General features: G+C 50.9%; 1 protein-coding gene across 14 annotated transcripts in view; it reads right to left on the bottom strand.

Moving 5' to 3' along the window:
• Positions 1-1,370: 1,370 nt before the first annotated feature.
• Positions 1,371-14,080, bottom strand: part of DRC7 (dynein regulatory complex subunit 7) — a 36,695-nt gene continuing 23,985 nt past the window's right edge. For 7 of the 14 annotated variants that reach the window (XM_054455052.1, XM_054455056.1, XM_054455063.1 and 4 more), the window contains 10 exons: positions 10,981-11,053; positions 9,878-10,006; positions 9,588-9,716; positions 7,887-8,107; positions 6,470-6,685; positions 5,809-5,919; positions 5,345-5,455; positions 4,173-4,367; positions 2,106-2,245; positions 1,698-2,011 (listed from right to left, as the gene is read on the bottom strand). In XM_054455052.1, the coding sequence (XP_054311027.1) occupies positions 1,918-2,011; positions 2,106-2,245; positions 4,173-4,367; positions 5,345-5,455; positions 5,809-5,919; positions 6,470-6,685; positions 7,887-8,107; positions 9,588-9,716; positions 9,878-10,006; positions 10,981-11,053 (1,419 nt within the window). In that variant the 3' untranslated portion in view covers positions 1,698-1,917. Of the gene's footprint in view, positions 2,012-2,105; positions 2,246-4,172; positions 4,368-5,344; positions 5,456-5,808; positions 5,920-6,469; positions 6,686-7,886; positions 8,108-9,587; positions 9,717-9,877; positions 10,007-10,980; positions 11,054-14,080 lie in introns of all 14 variants that reach the window. The other 7 variants (XM_054455058.1, XM_054455057.1, XM_054455065.1 and 4 more) reach the window with 4 other exon arrangements.

The raw sequence follows: 14,080 nt of genomic DNA, 5'->3' as shown, positions 1-14,080 counted from the left end.
TGACCATATCATTCCATATAGTTGTGTTGCAGTTCCTTCATTTTCATTGCTCTATGATATGGTTTGGCTGTATCCCTACCCAAATCTCATCTTGTGAATTGTAGCTCCCATAATTACAACATATTGTGGGAGGGACCCAGTGGGAGATAATTGAATCATGGGAGGGGTTTCCCCCATACTGTTCTCATGGTAGTGAATTAGTCTCACGAGATCTGATGATTTTATCAGGGATTTTCCTTTTTGCTTGGTTCTCATTCTCTCTTGTCTGCCACCATGTAAGATGTGCCTTTCACCTTCTGCCATGATTGTGAGGCCTCCCCAGCCATGTGGAACTGTGAGTCCATTAAACCTCTTTTTCTTTACAAATTACCCAGTCTTGAGTATGTCTTAATCAGCAGTGTGAAAACAGACTAATATACTCTATAACCTCAATATTATTGGCATTTAGAGCTAGATAATTATTTGCTGTGGGGGGCTGTTCTGGGCATTGTAGAATGTTTAGCAGCATCCCTGGTCTGTATGCACTAGATGCCAGTAGCATTCTCCCTAAGCAGTTCTCCCTAAGCAGTTAAAGACAACCCAAAATATCTGAAGACCACAATTTATGTATCCATTCTGCTCTTGATGGGCGTTTGGGTAACTTCCAAGTATGGTGCTATTATCAATAATGCTGCTGTGAAAGTTCTAGCACATGCCTTTTGGCAGATAGCTATCTATCTACATTTCTGTTGAGTTGTTCATCATTCTTACTTGATGAATGATGGATTGGAGTAGAACCTAAGAGTAGAATTGTTGGGCCTTAGTTTAGCTTTAATAGATAATGCCAAGCAGTTTTCCAAAATGGTTGTACTGATATATACTTTCACTAGGAAGGCTATTTGGGAGTTCCAGTTGTTTCTCATCATCGCCAGTACTTTTTATTTTTTTCATACCGGAGGGTGTTGTGACATTTCATTTCCCAGATGACTCATGAATTTGACAACCATTTCTTGTGTTTTTTGGCTATTTTTTAAGCTAACATTTAATGACTGCTTTCTATGTGCCATTCCCAGCCTCTCTGCTTTATAATTTATGTCTTTTTTTTTTTTTGAGACAGGGTTTTGCTCTGTTGCTCAGGCTGAAGTGCAGTGGTGCAAACATGGCTCACTGCAGCCTTGACTTCCTAGGTAAAAGTGATCCCCCTACCTCAACCTTCTGAGTAGCTGGGACTACAGGCTCATGCCACCATGCCTGGCTCTTTTTTTTTTTTTTTTAAGAGATGGGGTCTTACTATGTTGCCCAGGCTGGTCTCAAACTCCTGGGCTCAAGCAATCCTCCTGCCTCAGCCTCCCTAAATGTTGGGATTACTTACAGGTGTGAGCCACCACACCTGGCCATAAGTCTTATTTAACGCAACAATGCTACCCCATTCCACAGATGGGTAAGTGGTATCTGGTAAGAAGAGGAGCTGGGATTCAGTCCTCAAATTCTGGGGCATGCATCTTAGCTTTCCCTATCCCACTTGGTGAGGTGGGCCACCCTAGTCAGATTGAGATCTAACCAGTTGTTTGCAGATGGCTGCGGGACCATCTGCAGAGGTGCTGTGAAGACCTGACATTCCAATGGAGAGAAGGACAGGAAGCAAATGACAGCCCAAGGGGAGGAAGGGGGTGGTCCCGGGCTATAGATAACAGAAGAAGAGAAAGGCTGCTGCTGGAGCTTGTGAAGTGGGAGGCACAAATGGCAAATTAGGAGTGTGTTTATTTACAGGAAAATCATGAGAAGCAGGAACAAACAGGGCTGTAGGGGAGGTGGGCTGGCAGTGAGGTCAGGTGTCTGTATAAACAGGCATTGGCTGGGTAGAGGGAACACAGGAGCCAGGCTGCGGGAAGAGGTTTCCTTTCTCTGGCAGCTCTGGCTGAGGCCACAGGAGGGACATCAAGCGAATATTTTCTGGAGCTCCCCCAGGCGTGGGTCCTTGTAGAGCTTTTCCTCCAGAGCCAGGTACTTCAGTGGGGCCAGTTCCTTGTGTCTGAAGTCAGAGGGGCAAGGAAAGAGAGTGAGGGGTTACAAAGCTGGTGGTCCAGCCTCCCAGTAGGTTCTCTCCGCCTGCCCTGCCTGCTCACCGATTGAGGCGCTGCTCCAGGATGCGAATGCGGAACATGGCCTGAGAGCAGTAACTCAGGTACAGGTCTTCATCCTCGGGTGTCAGCGTCACCTGGTTCTCCTGGTACCACTGCTGCTTCTTTTGCAGCTCCTGGGTCTCCTGTGGTCATAGGGAGGACAGAGAAGGAGGGCTGACAAGGCTGACCTTCACCCAGGCTGCAGGCTGCAATCCCATTGGTCACTAGACAGCACCATGACGGTTGGCCCCACTGTCCCAACCCACACAAGCCACCTATCCATACCTGCCACAGAGGAGGCAGGGGCCACAAAATATCTTGGGTGGGAGCCAGTGGGGTCATGTTTATAGGGATGTCATGTCCATGAAGTCAGAGCAGGGGTCAAGACTGAGAAAGCCATGTAGCTCTGGACAAGTTACTGGCATTTTTCAGAACCTGCAATTTCTTGTCTACAAAATGAGAGTCATTGTACTCCCCCCTCCCCTTGTAGAGCTCCTTGTGAAGATTAAGTGACATAATCTTAGTAGTGCATGGGAATTACATGGTGTGTGCCTGACCAACAAAAATGGGTCAAGGACTAGGAGTTGTTATAATGTACCATCTCTCTGTCTACCCAGCCATCTGCCCATCTATTCCTCTGCCCATCCCTGCCCATCCATTCATCCATCCATCCATCTGTCCATCCACTCATCTATCCAACCGCCCATCTATCTACTCGCCCATCCATCCATCCACCCACCCACCCACCCACTCATCCGTCCACCTACCCACTCACTCACTCATCCACCCATCCATTCATCCATCCGTCTACCCATCCATCCATTCATCCACCCACCCACCCACTCATCCATCCATCCACTCATCCACCCACCCACCCACTCATCCATCCATCCACTCATCCATCCATCCACCCACTCACTCACTCATCCATTCATCCATCCACCGATCCATCCATCCACCCATCCATCCATTCGTCCATCCACCCACCCACTCATCCATCCACCCACCTACTCACTCACTCATCCATCCATCCATCCATCCATCCATCCACCCACCCACCCATCCAATCATCCATCCACCCACCCACCCATCCACCCACTCATCCATCCACCCACCCACTCACTCACCCACCCATCCATCCATCCATCCATCCACCCTCCCACTCATCCATCCACCCACCCACCCACTCATCCGTCCACCCACCCACTCACTCATCCACCCACCCATCCATCCATTCATCCATCCACCCGCCCACTCATCCATCCACTCACCCACTCATCCATCTGCCCACTCACTCACTCACCCATCCACCCATCCATCTATCCACCCACTCATCCATCCATCCACCCACTCACTCACTCATCCATTCATCCATCCACCCATCCATCCATTCACCCATCTACCCACCCACTCATCTATCCACCCACCCACTCACTCATCCATTCATCCATCCACCCTTCCATCCATTCATCCATCTACCCACTCACTCATCCATCCATCCACCCACCCACCCACTCATCCATCCACCTACCCACTCATCCATCCACTCACTCACTCACTCACTCACTCATCCACCCACCCATCCATCCACCCACTTATCCATACATATACCCATACACTTATCTATCTACTCACCCATCCATTCATCCTCCCATCCATCTATCCATCCATCCATTTATCCACCCATCCACCCACACATCTATTCATGCACCCACCCATCCCTCTATCTACGCATCAATCTACCCACCCATCTATCTACCTATTCATCCATCTATCTACCCATCCATTCATCCACCCATCTATCCATCCATCCATCCATCCATCCACCCACCCACCCACCCACCTATCCATACCTACACCCATCCATCCCCCTCTCCATTCATCTATCCGATAAACAAGTGTGAGGAGGAACAACTCAGTCATTCAGTCATTTGGAAACCCCAAGCATTGACATATTCATCCCCCTCATCAGGCCCTCACAAGCCTGTGAGGTGGTGGGCAGACAGCCCTGGGCCCATTTTCTGGGTGCAGATGCTGAGATCCCCTCCCCAACAAAGGCCCTGGTGGCACCTTCTCAAAGCGGGCTTGGATGAGGTTGGCCTTGTTGATGAGCCGCTGCTTGAAGTCGCTGAGGCACTCATCCTTGAGGCGCACCGCCTGCCAGCGTGTTAATTTCTCTCCTGGCGGGAGCTGGGCCAGGAATGGGGCCAGGTAGTCCAGCTGGGTCTCCACCTGCCTCAGGTGCTCTTCATGCATCACGCGCTCCTGTAAAGGTGAGGGGCAGTCAGCTGGATCAGCAGGAACTGCAGAGACCTCTCCACCAGCTCTGCATCAGCAGTGTGCCAGCACAAAGCCAGACCTCACAGCCAGGTCCTGGTGCATGGTGCCTCCAAGACAGGCCTTAGAAGGGCCTGCATGCTGGTCTCTGGACCTGTGTTTTCTGCCGACAGCCAACTCTTTTTTTCTTACATGAATTTGTGTCTCACTACCTGAGCTTTGGTTTCCTTCTCTGAGGATCTGACAGGATCATGTCTGTAAAGCACGCAGCCTGATGCCTGACAATCCATAGTAGATGCTTATTCAGTCAATGGTAGTGGTTATTAATGATGTTAGTTAAAACTGCCAGTAATTCCCTTCACTTTTCTTTTCCACCCTGGGGCCTGTGTCCTCCATCTGCATACAGGGGGCAGTGAAGTTGGAGACATGGGGGCTGACACCCTCCCCTGGGATCTGAGAACAGTCATCTGATGCCCGTCCTGCCTCACGACCCCCAAACTATTTTTAGAAATCTCAACTTGGTTGGTGAAAGGGATTCAGAAGCCGGCCCTGAAAACCAGGCGGGGACTTGCAACCTGAGGGTGTAACCTGAATGCCCTCTCTGTGCTGGAGAGCAGGAGAGCTCAGGCCTGTAGCCAGAGGTAGCTCACTGGGGCCACTGGCCCAGGGTGCAACCTCAGTGGGAGCCCTGGGTAGAGGTGGGCACATAATTTTAATTCTTTTCCCAACCACAGGCCTTGGCTTGGCTACAGCCCCTGGGGATGGGGGGAAACTTTGCCCAAATCCCAAGTACTATTTTGGATGAACCATAGAAATGGTCAGTTCAGCAGCAAGGATGACCGCATGGTATCAATAACTGTATCCCCGACAGGGGGTTTCTCAGCAGAATCCCTCATGGTCCCCACCACCCTGGAGGCCAGGGGGTCTAGGAAAAGCTGGGGCCTGGAGAAGGGATTGGGACTGACCATGGCCTCCCGATACTCCTTGCTCTTTTCATTCCGTTTGGTGTCATAGATGGAGATGGTCAGTGTGTGCGCTGCCTCCTCTTCCTCTCGAAGCTTCAGAATCTCCAGCACCTGAAATGAGAAGTGTTGGAGGGCATGATGAAGACACCTCCCACTCCTGTAACCCCAGCACTTTGGGAAGCCAAGGAGGGCAGATTGCATGAGTTCAGGAGTTTGAGACCAGCCTGGGCAAAATGGAAAAACCCCATCTGTTAAAAAAACAAAAACAAAAACAAGAAATTAGCCGGGCATGGTGGTGTGCACTAGTGGTCCCAGTTACCTGGGAGGATGAGGTGGGAGGACCACCTGAGCCCGGGATGTAGAGCCATAATTGTGCCACTGCATTCCAGTCTGGGTTATAGAGCGAGACCCTATCTCCAAAACAAAGATACCGCCCACCTGCTCACTGTCCCATAGGACCCTACCTCCAGCTCTGACTCCCAGACCTGATGTCTGGACAGCTTCTCCTCCCTCTTCAGGTGCATCATGGCCTCGTACTGGTAGAGCAGCTTCTTGGTGTGCTCCATGGGCTCCACCTGGGACAACAACCACCTCAGTAACACAGAGAGGCTGCCATGATCCGGGCATAGGACCACCTGGGTTCAAATCTACCCCTGCCACTTTCTAGCTGTGTGACCTCTAGCAAGTTGCTAAACCTCTCTGAGTCTTAATTTTCTCACTTATAAAACTACAGATAATAATAAAAGAGGAACTGATGACTCAGAAAAGCTGGGGACTGTGCCGGGAGAGTGAGGGTTTGACTAGGAAGGCTAGCCCCTCAGAGGTAGTGAGACTCTTCCCCTCCCACAGAGCCTCCCTAGGATCTGAGGTTTGCCCTGACCAGGAGTGCAGAGTCGTCTTAGCCTGCTGAGTTCTCTTTTTTTGGTGGAAAAGGAAGATTTTCAGAGGAGCTCAAAGAGAAGGGTCCCCAGATGGGGAACTTTTGGTTTTCCCAAGGAGCAAAGATGAATTTCCTGGCTGGGATTCACCAGCGCCCATCCTGGTTCTCCCAAGTTGCTGGAATAAGACAGAGAGCCCCAGCTCCTCCTGCACCCGACCCCTGCCCGCCGTGGCCCCCAGGCCCACCTCGAAGCTGATGCACATGTCGGGCGTCATGATGATCTTGTTGCCCTTGTTGTCCACCTCGGTGCGCCGCAGGAACTCGCGCTTGGAGGCGGTGATGTGGTCCTCACGGCAGTGGTAGCGCAGCTGGATGCGCTCCTCCGCAACCAGAAACACGCGCTCTGCCACGTCCTCCTCCGCGGGCTTCGCTGGGTTGCGGAAGAACCGCTCTGTGATTTTCTGGGAGGCCAGAACATGCAAAGGATGAGCAAAAGATGAGCGTATGAGGGGAGATTTCTGTGCATGCCCGCAGGCAGAAGCAACGGACGTTCAGGACACTGGAGTCTGGGGTCGTTTGGCGATTCACGTGGAATAGCCTCGCCTAGCCAGACAATAGATTTCGTGGGTTCTCAGGGCCAGGCCACTCCAGTCCCGTATGGTGCTGGGCCCCTCCTCAGCTCCTTCAAGACTCTGCTTGCCTACCTCAAGAGATGGGGAGCTCACCACTTCTCCAGACAGCCTACTCCATTGCTAGACATCCCTTACTGCTAGAAAGGGCTTCTTTGGCATGCTGCCGTTACACACAGTTGCCAACTAGTTTGTAATGACATGGAGGGGAAAATGCACAATTTCATGTTAAGTGGGTAATACAGGGACTCTAATCCCCGGGTCCCGATCTCAATTACATTAGAAAAAACTCTCAAAACCAAACCTATAATCCATGGTAATATATGAGAGATGCCATTCTGAGATATTTTTGCTTTTTTCTACATTTTTACATATTTTCCAAATGTTTAGTCATGAGTGTGTATTTTTGTATAACAATAAGGAACTAACACATCCTTGGCCCCATGGTTGAGGGCACAGTCTTGCACCAGACAACCCCAGGATGGCACATTTGGTGATATGGTTTGGCTTCGTGTCCCCCCACCCAAATCTCACCTTGAACTATAATCCCCATAGGTCAAGGGCGGGACCAGGTGGAGATAATTGAATCATGGAGGTGGTTTCCCCCATGCTATTCTCGTGATAGTGAGTGAGTTCTCCCGAGATCTGATGGTTTTATAAGCGGCTTCCCCTTTGCTCAGCACTTATTCTTTCTCCTGCTGCCCTGATTCTAGTGAAAAGGACCCTTTTCACTAGGCAGAAGGTGAAAAGGACCCTTCTGCCATGATTCTAAGTTTCCTAAGGGCTCCCCAGCCATGCGGAACTATGAGTCAATGAAACTTCTTTTCTTTATAAATTACCCAGTCTCAGGTATTTCTTCATAGCAGCATGAGAACAGACTAATACATTTGGTTAAATGCTTGGTTCATCATTGGTGCCCTAGATATGTCTCAGGCCTTAATGCCATCCCAGAGCCAGGGTTCTCACCATTCAGAGGTGACATCAGCTGCCAGAGAAGGAGGGCCACCTGTCCCCAGCCCCGGCGAGCTCTTACCACAATGGGCCGGGGGTTTGACTCTGCACTGCTCAGAGTGAACTTCTTGACTCGGGGTCCGAAGTTGGCATGGCGGTAGGAGAGGAAGTCTGGGCGTCCTTGATAGTACTCTGTCATTGTCCTGGGTGTCTCCTCCCGCTTTATCAGGCCATCCACACGGGCCGTTTCGTAAAACTCAATGACACGGTCCATCTCAGGTTGCATGGACTTGTACGAGTGCACTGGGTGGGGAGCAGGAGGAGGGAGGAGACAGCTTCATGAGCACTAGGAAGTATGGCTGCTGCCTTGATGGCCAAACCCCAGGCCCAGGGAGAAGACAGACCCACATTATGGAGGAGGTTAGCTATGGAACCAGTCCCCTATTGCTGGGTGTTTAGGTTGTGTACAACTTTTCTGATTATTAGCAACACCACGATGAACATCCACATCGTGCATTTTTTGTTCTTGTCCATTATTTGCTAAGAATAAATTCTCAGCAGTGGAATTGCTGGGTCCAAAAGTGTACTTTTTTTTTTTTTTTTGAGATGGAGCCTCGCTGTGTCACCCAGGCTGGAGTGCAGTGGTGCGATCTCAGCTCACTGCAATCTCTGCCACCTGGGTTCAAGTGACTCTCCTGTCTCAGCCTCCTGAGTAACTGGGACTACAGGCACCTGCCACCACACCTGGCTAATTTTTGTATTTTTAGTAGAAACGGGGTTTCACCATGTTGGCCAGGCTGGTCTCAAACTCCTGACCTCAGGTGATCCACCCAAAGTGCTGGCATTATAGGTGTGAGCCACTGTGCCCAACCAAAAGCGTACACGTTTTATGGTCGTTATCAATATTTTGCCCAACTGTCCTCCAGAAAAGTTCCAATCTGCTGTCCCATCAACAGTGACACAGAGTGACTGTTGCTCCCATACTTGTTCATACCCAGTAGGACCATTTTTTTCATCTTTGCCAACATGGGGGTTATAAGATGGTCCTTTATTGGTTAGGGACCTTATTAGTTTCTTTTTTTTTATTATCAACTTCCAAATTAGGTTGATCATTTAAAAAATGTATATTACTCCTATGCTTTTCTTTTGTAAATTTCTTGGTCAGGATTTTTTTTTTTTTTTTCCTTGAGACAGGATCATTCTCTGTCACCCAGGCTGGAGTGCAGTGGCATAATCTTGGCGCACTGCAGCCTCGACCTCCTGGGTTCAAGTGATTCTCCTGCCTTAGTCTCCTGAGTAGCTGGGATTACAAGGACGTGCCACCATGCCTGGCTAATTTTTGTATTTTTTGTAGAGATGGGGTTTCACCATATAGCCCAGGCTGGTCTTGAACCCCTGGGCTCAAATGCCCACGTTGGCCTCCCAAAGTGCATGTATTACAGGTGTGAGCCCCTGTGTCCGGCACTGCCTCCTTTAAATGTGGCCTCCACTGTGTAACCTCATGGTGAGGTTCTGGCCTGATTCCAACCACAGAACGGGTATGTGGCGCCCCCTTTAGCTTTCCTGGAGGAGCATTTGTCACATTTCCTTAGAATTTCTGAGCTTTCCCTGACCTCCCACACATCGGTTTGCTGAGGGAGGCAGGGCAGCTTCTACTGCTTACTGCCCAAGAACCCCTGTGTAATATATATGCTGGTTCCTCTCACCACATACCACCTGCCACAGGGTGTGTGAGGCCTCTACCCCAGGCTCCTGGGCAGCCCAGGAAAGGGGAGCCACGCACCGCGCAGAGCCTGGGGGTGGCCGGGCTTGAAGTAGTCTGTCTTTAGGTCTGTGGTCTTGTTCATGTGTTTCAGCTCCAGCATGTCTTCCCGGTTCTGGTACCACTCCTTTATCTCCAAAATATTGGTACCTGTGGGGCCGATGGACACTTGCTGCAGCCCAGCCAGATCCCCTAGCCTTCAACCCCCGCTTATTCCAGGAACACAGAGGCCAGCAATGCCCCCAGAGAGAGTAGAAGCCGCCCCTGCCCCTGGGCTGGCCTGGACCCATGGCCAGAGCAATCCCCCTTACACTCCAGGTCCTTGTAGGTGGTGAGGCGGCTCACAAGGCCATTGCTGTTGAGGTACGGGGCCCACTTCTCCAGCTTTGCCCTCTTGTACTGAATCACCTTCTTCCCGTTTGGGCAGCGGGTCTCAAATGCTGTGGACACAGTCAGCTGGGGTCTCTCCTTCCTAGTTTGGGGGAAGGGAGGGCCAGCCCTGCCCAGCCACTCATCCATGCACTGCCCATTCTCTGTGTACTGAACTCCTCCGGCCCCAAGCCCGATCCAGGGAGGCCGAGGAGAATAATCACCAGGGGCAGCTCCAGCTCTAGATGGGTTCTCAGGCCAGGCAGAAGCACAGATCCACCCAAGAATAGGATTTGAGCCCCATCAGAGGGTCTGCCCCGCAGCCAACCACACTCTCACACTGCCAGGCCTTTGCTTGTACAGGTCTCTGCCAGAAACACCATCATCCCCTCCTCCCCTTGTTGGACTGACTTCTTCAGATCCTTCAAAACTTTGCCCAGGTGACCCCTAGCCTACTTCTGGTACCCCTTTCTGCTCACCTATCCCCAGGCCCTAGCCCCAGTGCTGGGCTGGGTGTGCCTCCTCTCGGTTCCCATGACACGCTCTCTGGCACGTCTCACCCTGATGAAATGGCCCATGCCCTCCCCATAGGTCTGGGTGCTCCCTAGGTGGGCACCAGCAGATATGGACATGGAGCATGACAGTCCCTTCCCTCCTGCCTTCTCTACCTGCCCCTCTCTGGTCCTGAGAACCCCTGCACCATCTGGGCACTGCCCATGGCCTCCTCTGGGTAGAAGAGTGTGAGGGGGAATGAGCTGGGTTTCCAGGCCTTGCTGCCACCCACACGCCATCATCCCACACATGCTCACTGAGCTGCATCGCCCTGTGTGCCAGACTGGTGTCAGGCCCTCGGGGTCAGAGCTGAGTGCGTGTGGCAGGAAGGGAGGAGGGAGGGAGGGAGGGAGGGTGCAGCTGAAGGTGAGAAGGGTGGAAATGTGGGGCACGGCATTCCCTGCTGTGTCCCCCCGCCTCGCTGCTGCAGACCTCTCTGGAGCCCCAGGAACTGGATCTGGAGAGGAAAAGTGAACACACAAATAGAAAATACCTTCCGGGGAGATCTCAATCTGCTCCACCCACGAGTGGGGCATGTCGAAGCTCTTATCCTCATCCTCCTTGCCCTGATGGAAGAGAAGGGGATGGGGGAAGTGGTGCTGGTCAGGGCGTTGAAGCAGAAGTTATGGTCAAAGCTCTGTCTCTGCCTGCAGAGCCAAGCCAAGGTAGTCCGTTGGCTTCCCCAGGGGAACTGGAGGTCATGAGCACGACCCATGATGTGGAAGAGGAGGAGTCGACTCTGGGCAGGGAGCCCTTCCCTATACCTGCCTAGCTTAGGACAGCAGCACCCCCTGCCCTGGCTGCAGGCCCTTTGTGATTAGAGAGGTGTTTCTGGAGTCAGGGCGCCCAAGCCCCACCCTCTCTCCAAGACCAGCTAAGGGGTCCTGGGCAAGTCCTTTAACTGCTCTAAGCCTTAGTTTTCTTAACTGTAAACTGGACCTTTTAGGAGGATTAAATGATATAATGTCTGTAAAGGCCTTGGGGCTCTGCCTGGCTGACATTATTATTATTAATATTTGAGATGGAGTCTTGTTCTGTTGCCCAGGCTGGAGTGCAGTGGCATGATCTTGGCTCACTGCAACATCCGTCTCCCAGGTTCAAGTGATTCTCCTGCCTCAGCCTCCTGAGTAACTGGGATTACAGGCATGCACCTACCACACCCAGTTGACTTTTGTATTTTTAGTAGAGATGGGCGGTGCCGGGGGGGGGGGTCTCACCATGTTGCCCAGGCTGGTCTTGAACTCCTGACCTCAAATGATATGCCCACCTTGGCCTCCCATAGTGCTGGGATTACAGGCATGAACCACCGTGTCCGGCCTATTATTATTTCCTCTCTGAGCCTTAATTTCCCCATTTGTGAAATAAGGCCCGCTCTAGATAAATGGTCCTCAAACTAGATAATCACAGAAACTTGGATAAGACTTTCTCAACTTAAAACCTTTTTTCCACAAACATTGCTTATACCTCTGACACCTGCTTATCTAATTTTGACATTTTGCAGCGGACAAAAATGGGTGAGCAGTCAGCAGTTAGTATTGTCAAAAATCTCTAAGATAGCCAGGTGGGTGGGCTGTCACCAGGGTTCTGGTTTTTCCTGGGGGTCCATGACTGGGCTCTGACTCTTTGGGCTGCCCTCTGTCCGTCTTTGCTGTAATGAGGGCTCTTGGGCCAGGGTGGACCAGGACTCTGTGACTGGAACTGTTTATTAGCCATGCGGGTGCTAAGCCGGCTGCCTGCAGGGCTGGGCTCTCAGGCCCTGGCTGGTCCATGCGCCATGGCCAGCAGGGGGCGCCTATGCCCGGATTTACTGCACGCGAGATGTCCTCAGTCTCTGGAGATGAGGTTACTGAGAACATTTAGCACCCTTTTCAGACGGTCTACACTGCTGTGCCAAGCACATCACATCAAGCAGCCCCAGGAGGTAGAACAGAGTTACCATTGAGAACCCAGACTGTGGAGCCAGACTGTGTAGGTTCTAATCCCCACTCTGTCACTTATCAGGTGTGTCGCTTTGGGTAAGCGACTTAACCTCTCTGTGTTTGAGTCTTCCCATCAGTAAAATGGGATAATATTAATCACAGGTGGTAATACCAGTGCCTACCTCACCAGATAGCTGTGGGGAGTTACTTCAGGTTAAGCAGATACAATGGATCCCAGTGCTTAGTAAGGACCATATGAGTGCTACCTTTTGCTACGGGCTGAATGGCATCCCCCTAAAATTCATAGGTTGAAGTTTTAAGCCCTGAAAGTGACTGTATTTGTTTTATTTATTTTTCTTATTTTTTCTTTGTTGTTGTTGTTGTTGTCTTGATCACTTACTGTTTGAATGATTGTTTTTAGAGACAGAGTCTTTAGAGAGGTGATTAAGGTAAAATGAGTTCATTAGAGTGGGCCCTAATCCAATATGACTGGTGTTGGTTGGGCATGGTGGCTCATGACTGTAATACCAACACTTTGGGAGGCCAAGGCAAGGGGATCTTTTGAGCCCAGGAGTTTGAGACCAGCAGACCATGTCTCTCTGAAAAACAAAAATTAGCTGGGTGTGGTGGTGTGTGTCTGTAGTCCCAGCTACTCAAGAGGCCAAAGTGGAAGGATAGACCAGGAGTTCGAGGCTGCAGTGAGCTATGATCGTGCCACTGCACTCCAGCCTGGGCAACAGAGGAGACCCTGTCTCAAAAAAATTAAAAAAAAAAAAAAGACTGGTGTCCTTATAAGAACAGATTAGGACATAGATTTGTATAGAGGGAAAACAATATGAAGACAGGGAGAAGACAGCCATCTACAAGCCAAGGACAGGGGGCTCAGAAGGAACCAACCCTGTTCACACCTTGATCTCAGACTTCCAGCCTCCAGAACTGTAAGAAAATTAATTTCTGTCATTTAAGCAACCGCATCTGTGATGCTTTGTGATGCCAGACGAATGCACCTATTAGAATTACTATGAATACAACTATGATCCTTCTGCCTCCATTTCACATAAAGGCTGAAACTGAATTCAGAGAAGGGAGGCTGGTGATGTGGGTAAGGCCCTGGCCAACGACTTTCAGCGGAACTGACAGAACAGACAAGAAAGGCCTGGCAGCGTATGGGGCTCATGATGGCTAATTGGGATGGAACTGAGAACAACCAGCTCTGGGACTCCCAGGGGGTTGCAGAGTGGGGCCTTTTTCTTTTTCTAAATTTATTTTTAGTTTTTGTGGTGGGGTGGGGTTGCCCAGGCTGGAATGCAGTGGCATGAACATGGCTCACTGCAGCCTCGACCTCCCAGTCTCAAGTGATCCTCCTGCCTCAGCTTCCCAAGTAGCTGGGACTACAGGTATATGCACCCACAGCCAGCTAATTTTTAAATTTTCTTGTAGAGACAGGGTCCCGCTATGTTGCCCAGGCTTACAAGGGGCATGCTTTCCAAAGGAGCAGGGCAACTCCTGAACAAGGTGGACAATATGGGGGCAGAAGACCTGACTTCAAGTCCTGTCCCTTCCCTAACCCACTGGGAGGTCCTGGGTAGGTTACTGGCCTTTCTGGGCCTCAGTGTGCCCATCCGTAAAATAAGGGAATTGCCCAAGCCTTCCTGCTTTGAGGAACCCATCATT

Source organism: Pongo pygmaeus, chromosome 18 (assembly GCF_028885625.2).
Source record: "Pongo pygmaeus isolate AG05252 chromosome 18, NHGRI_mPonPyg2-v2.0_pri, whole genome shotgun sequence".
NCBI classification, from domain to species: domain Eukaryota; kingdom Metazoa; phylum Chordata; class Mammalia; order Primates; family Hominidae; genus Pongo; species Pongo pygmaeus.
Note: the sequence above shows the minus strand (reverse complement) of the source record. Positions and strands in the feature narration are given on the sequence as shown.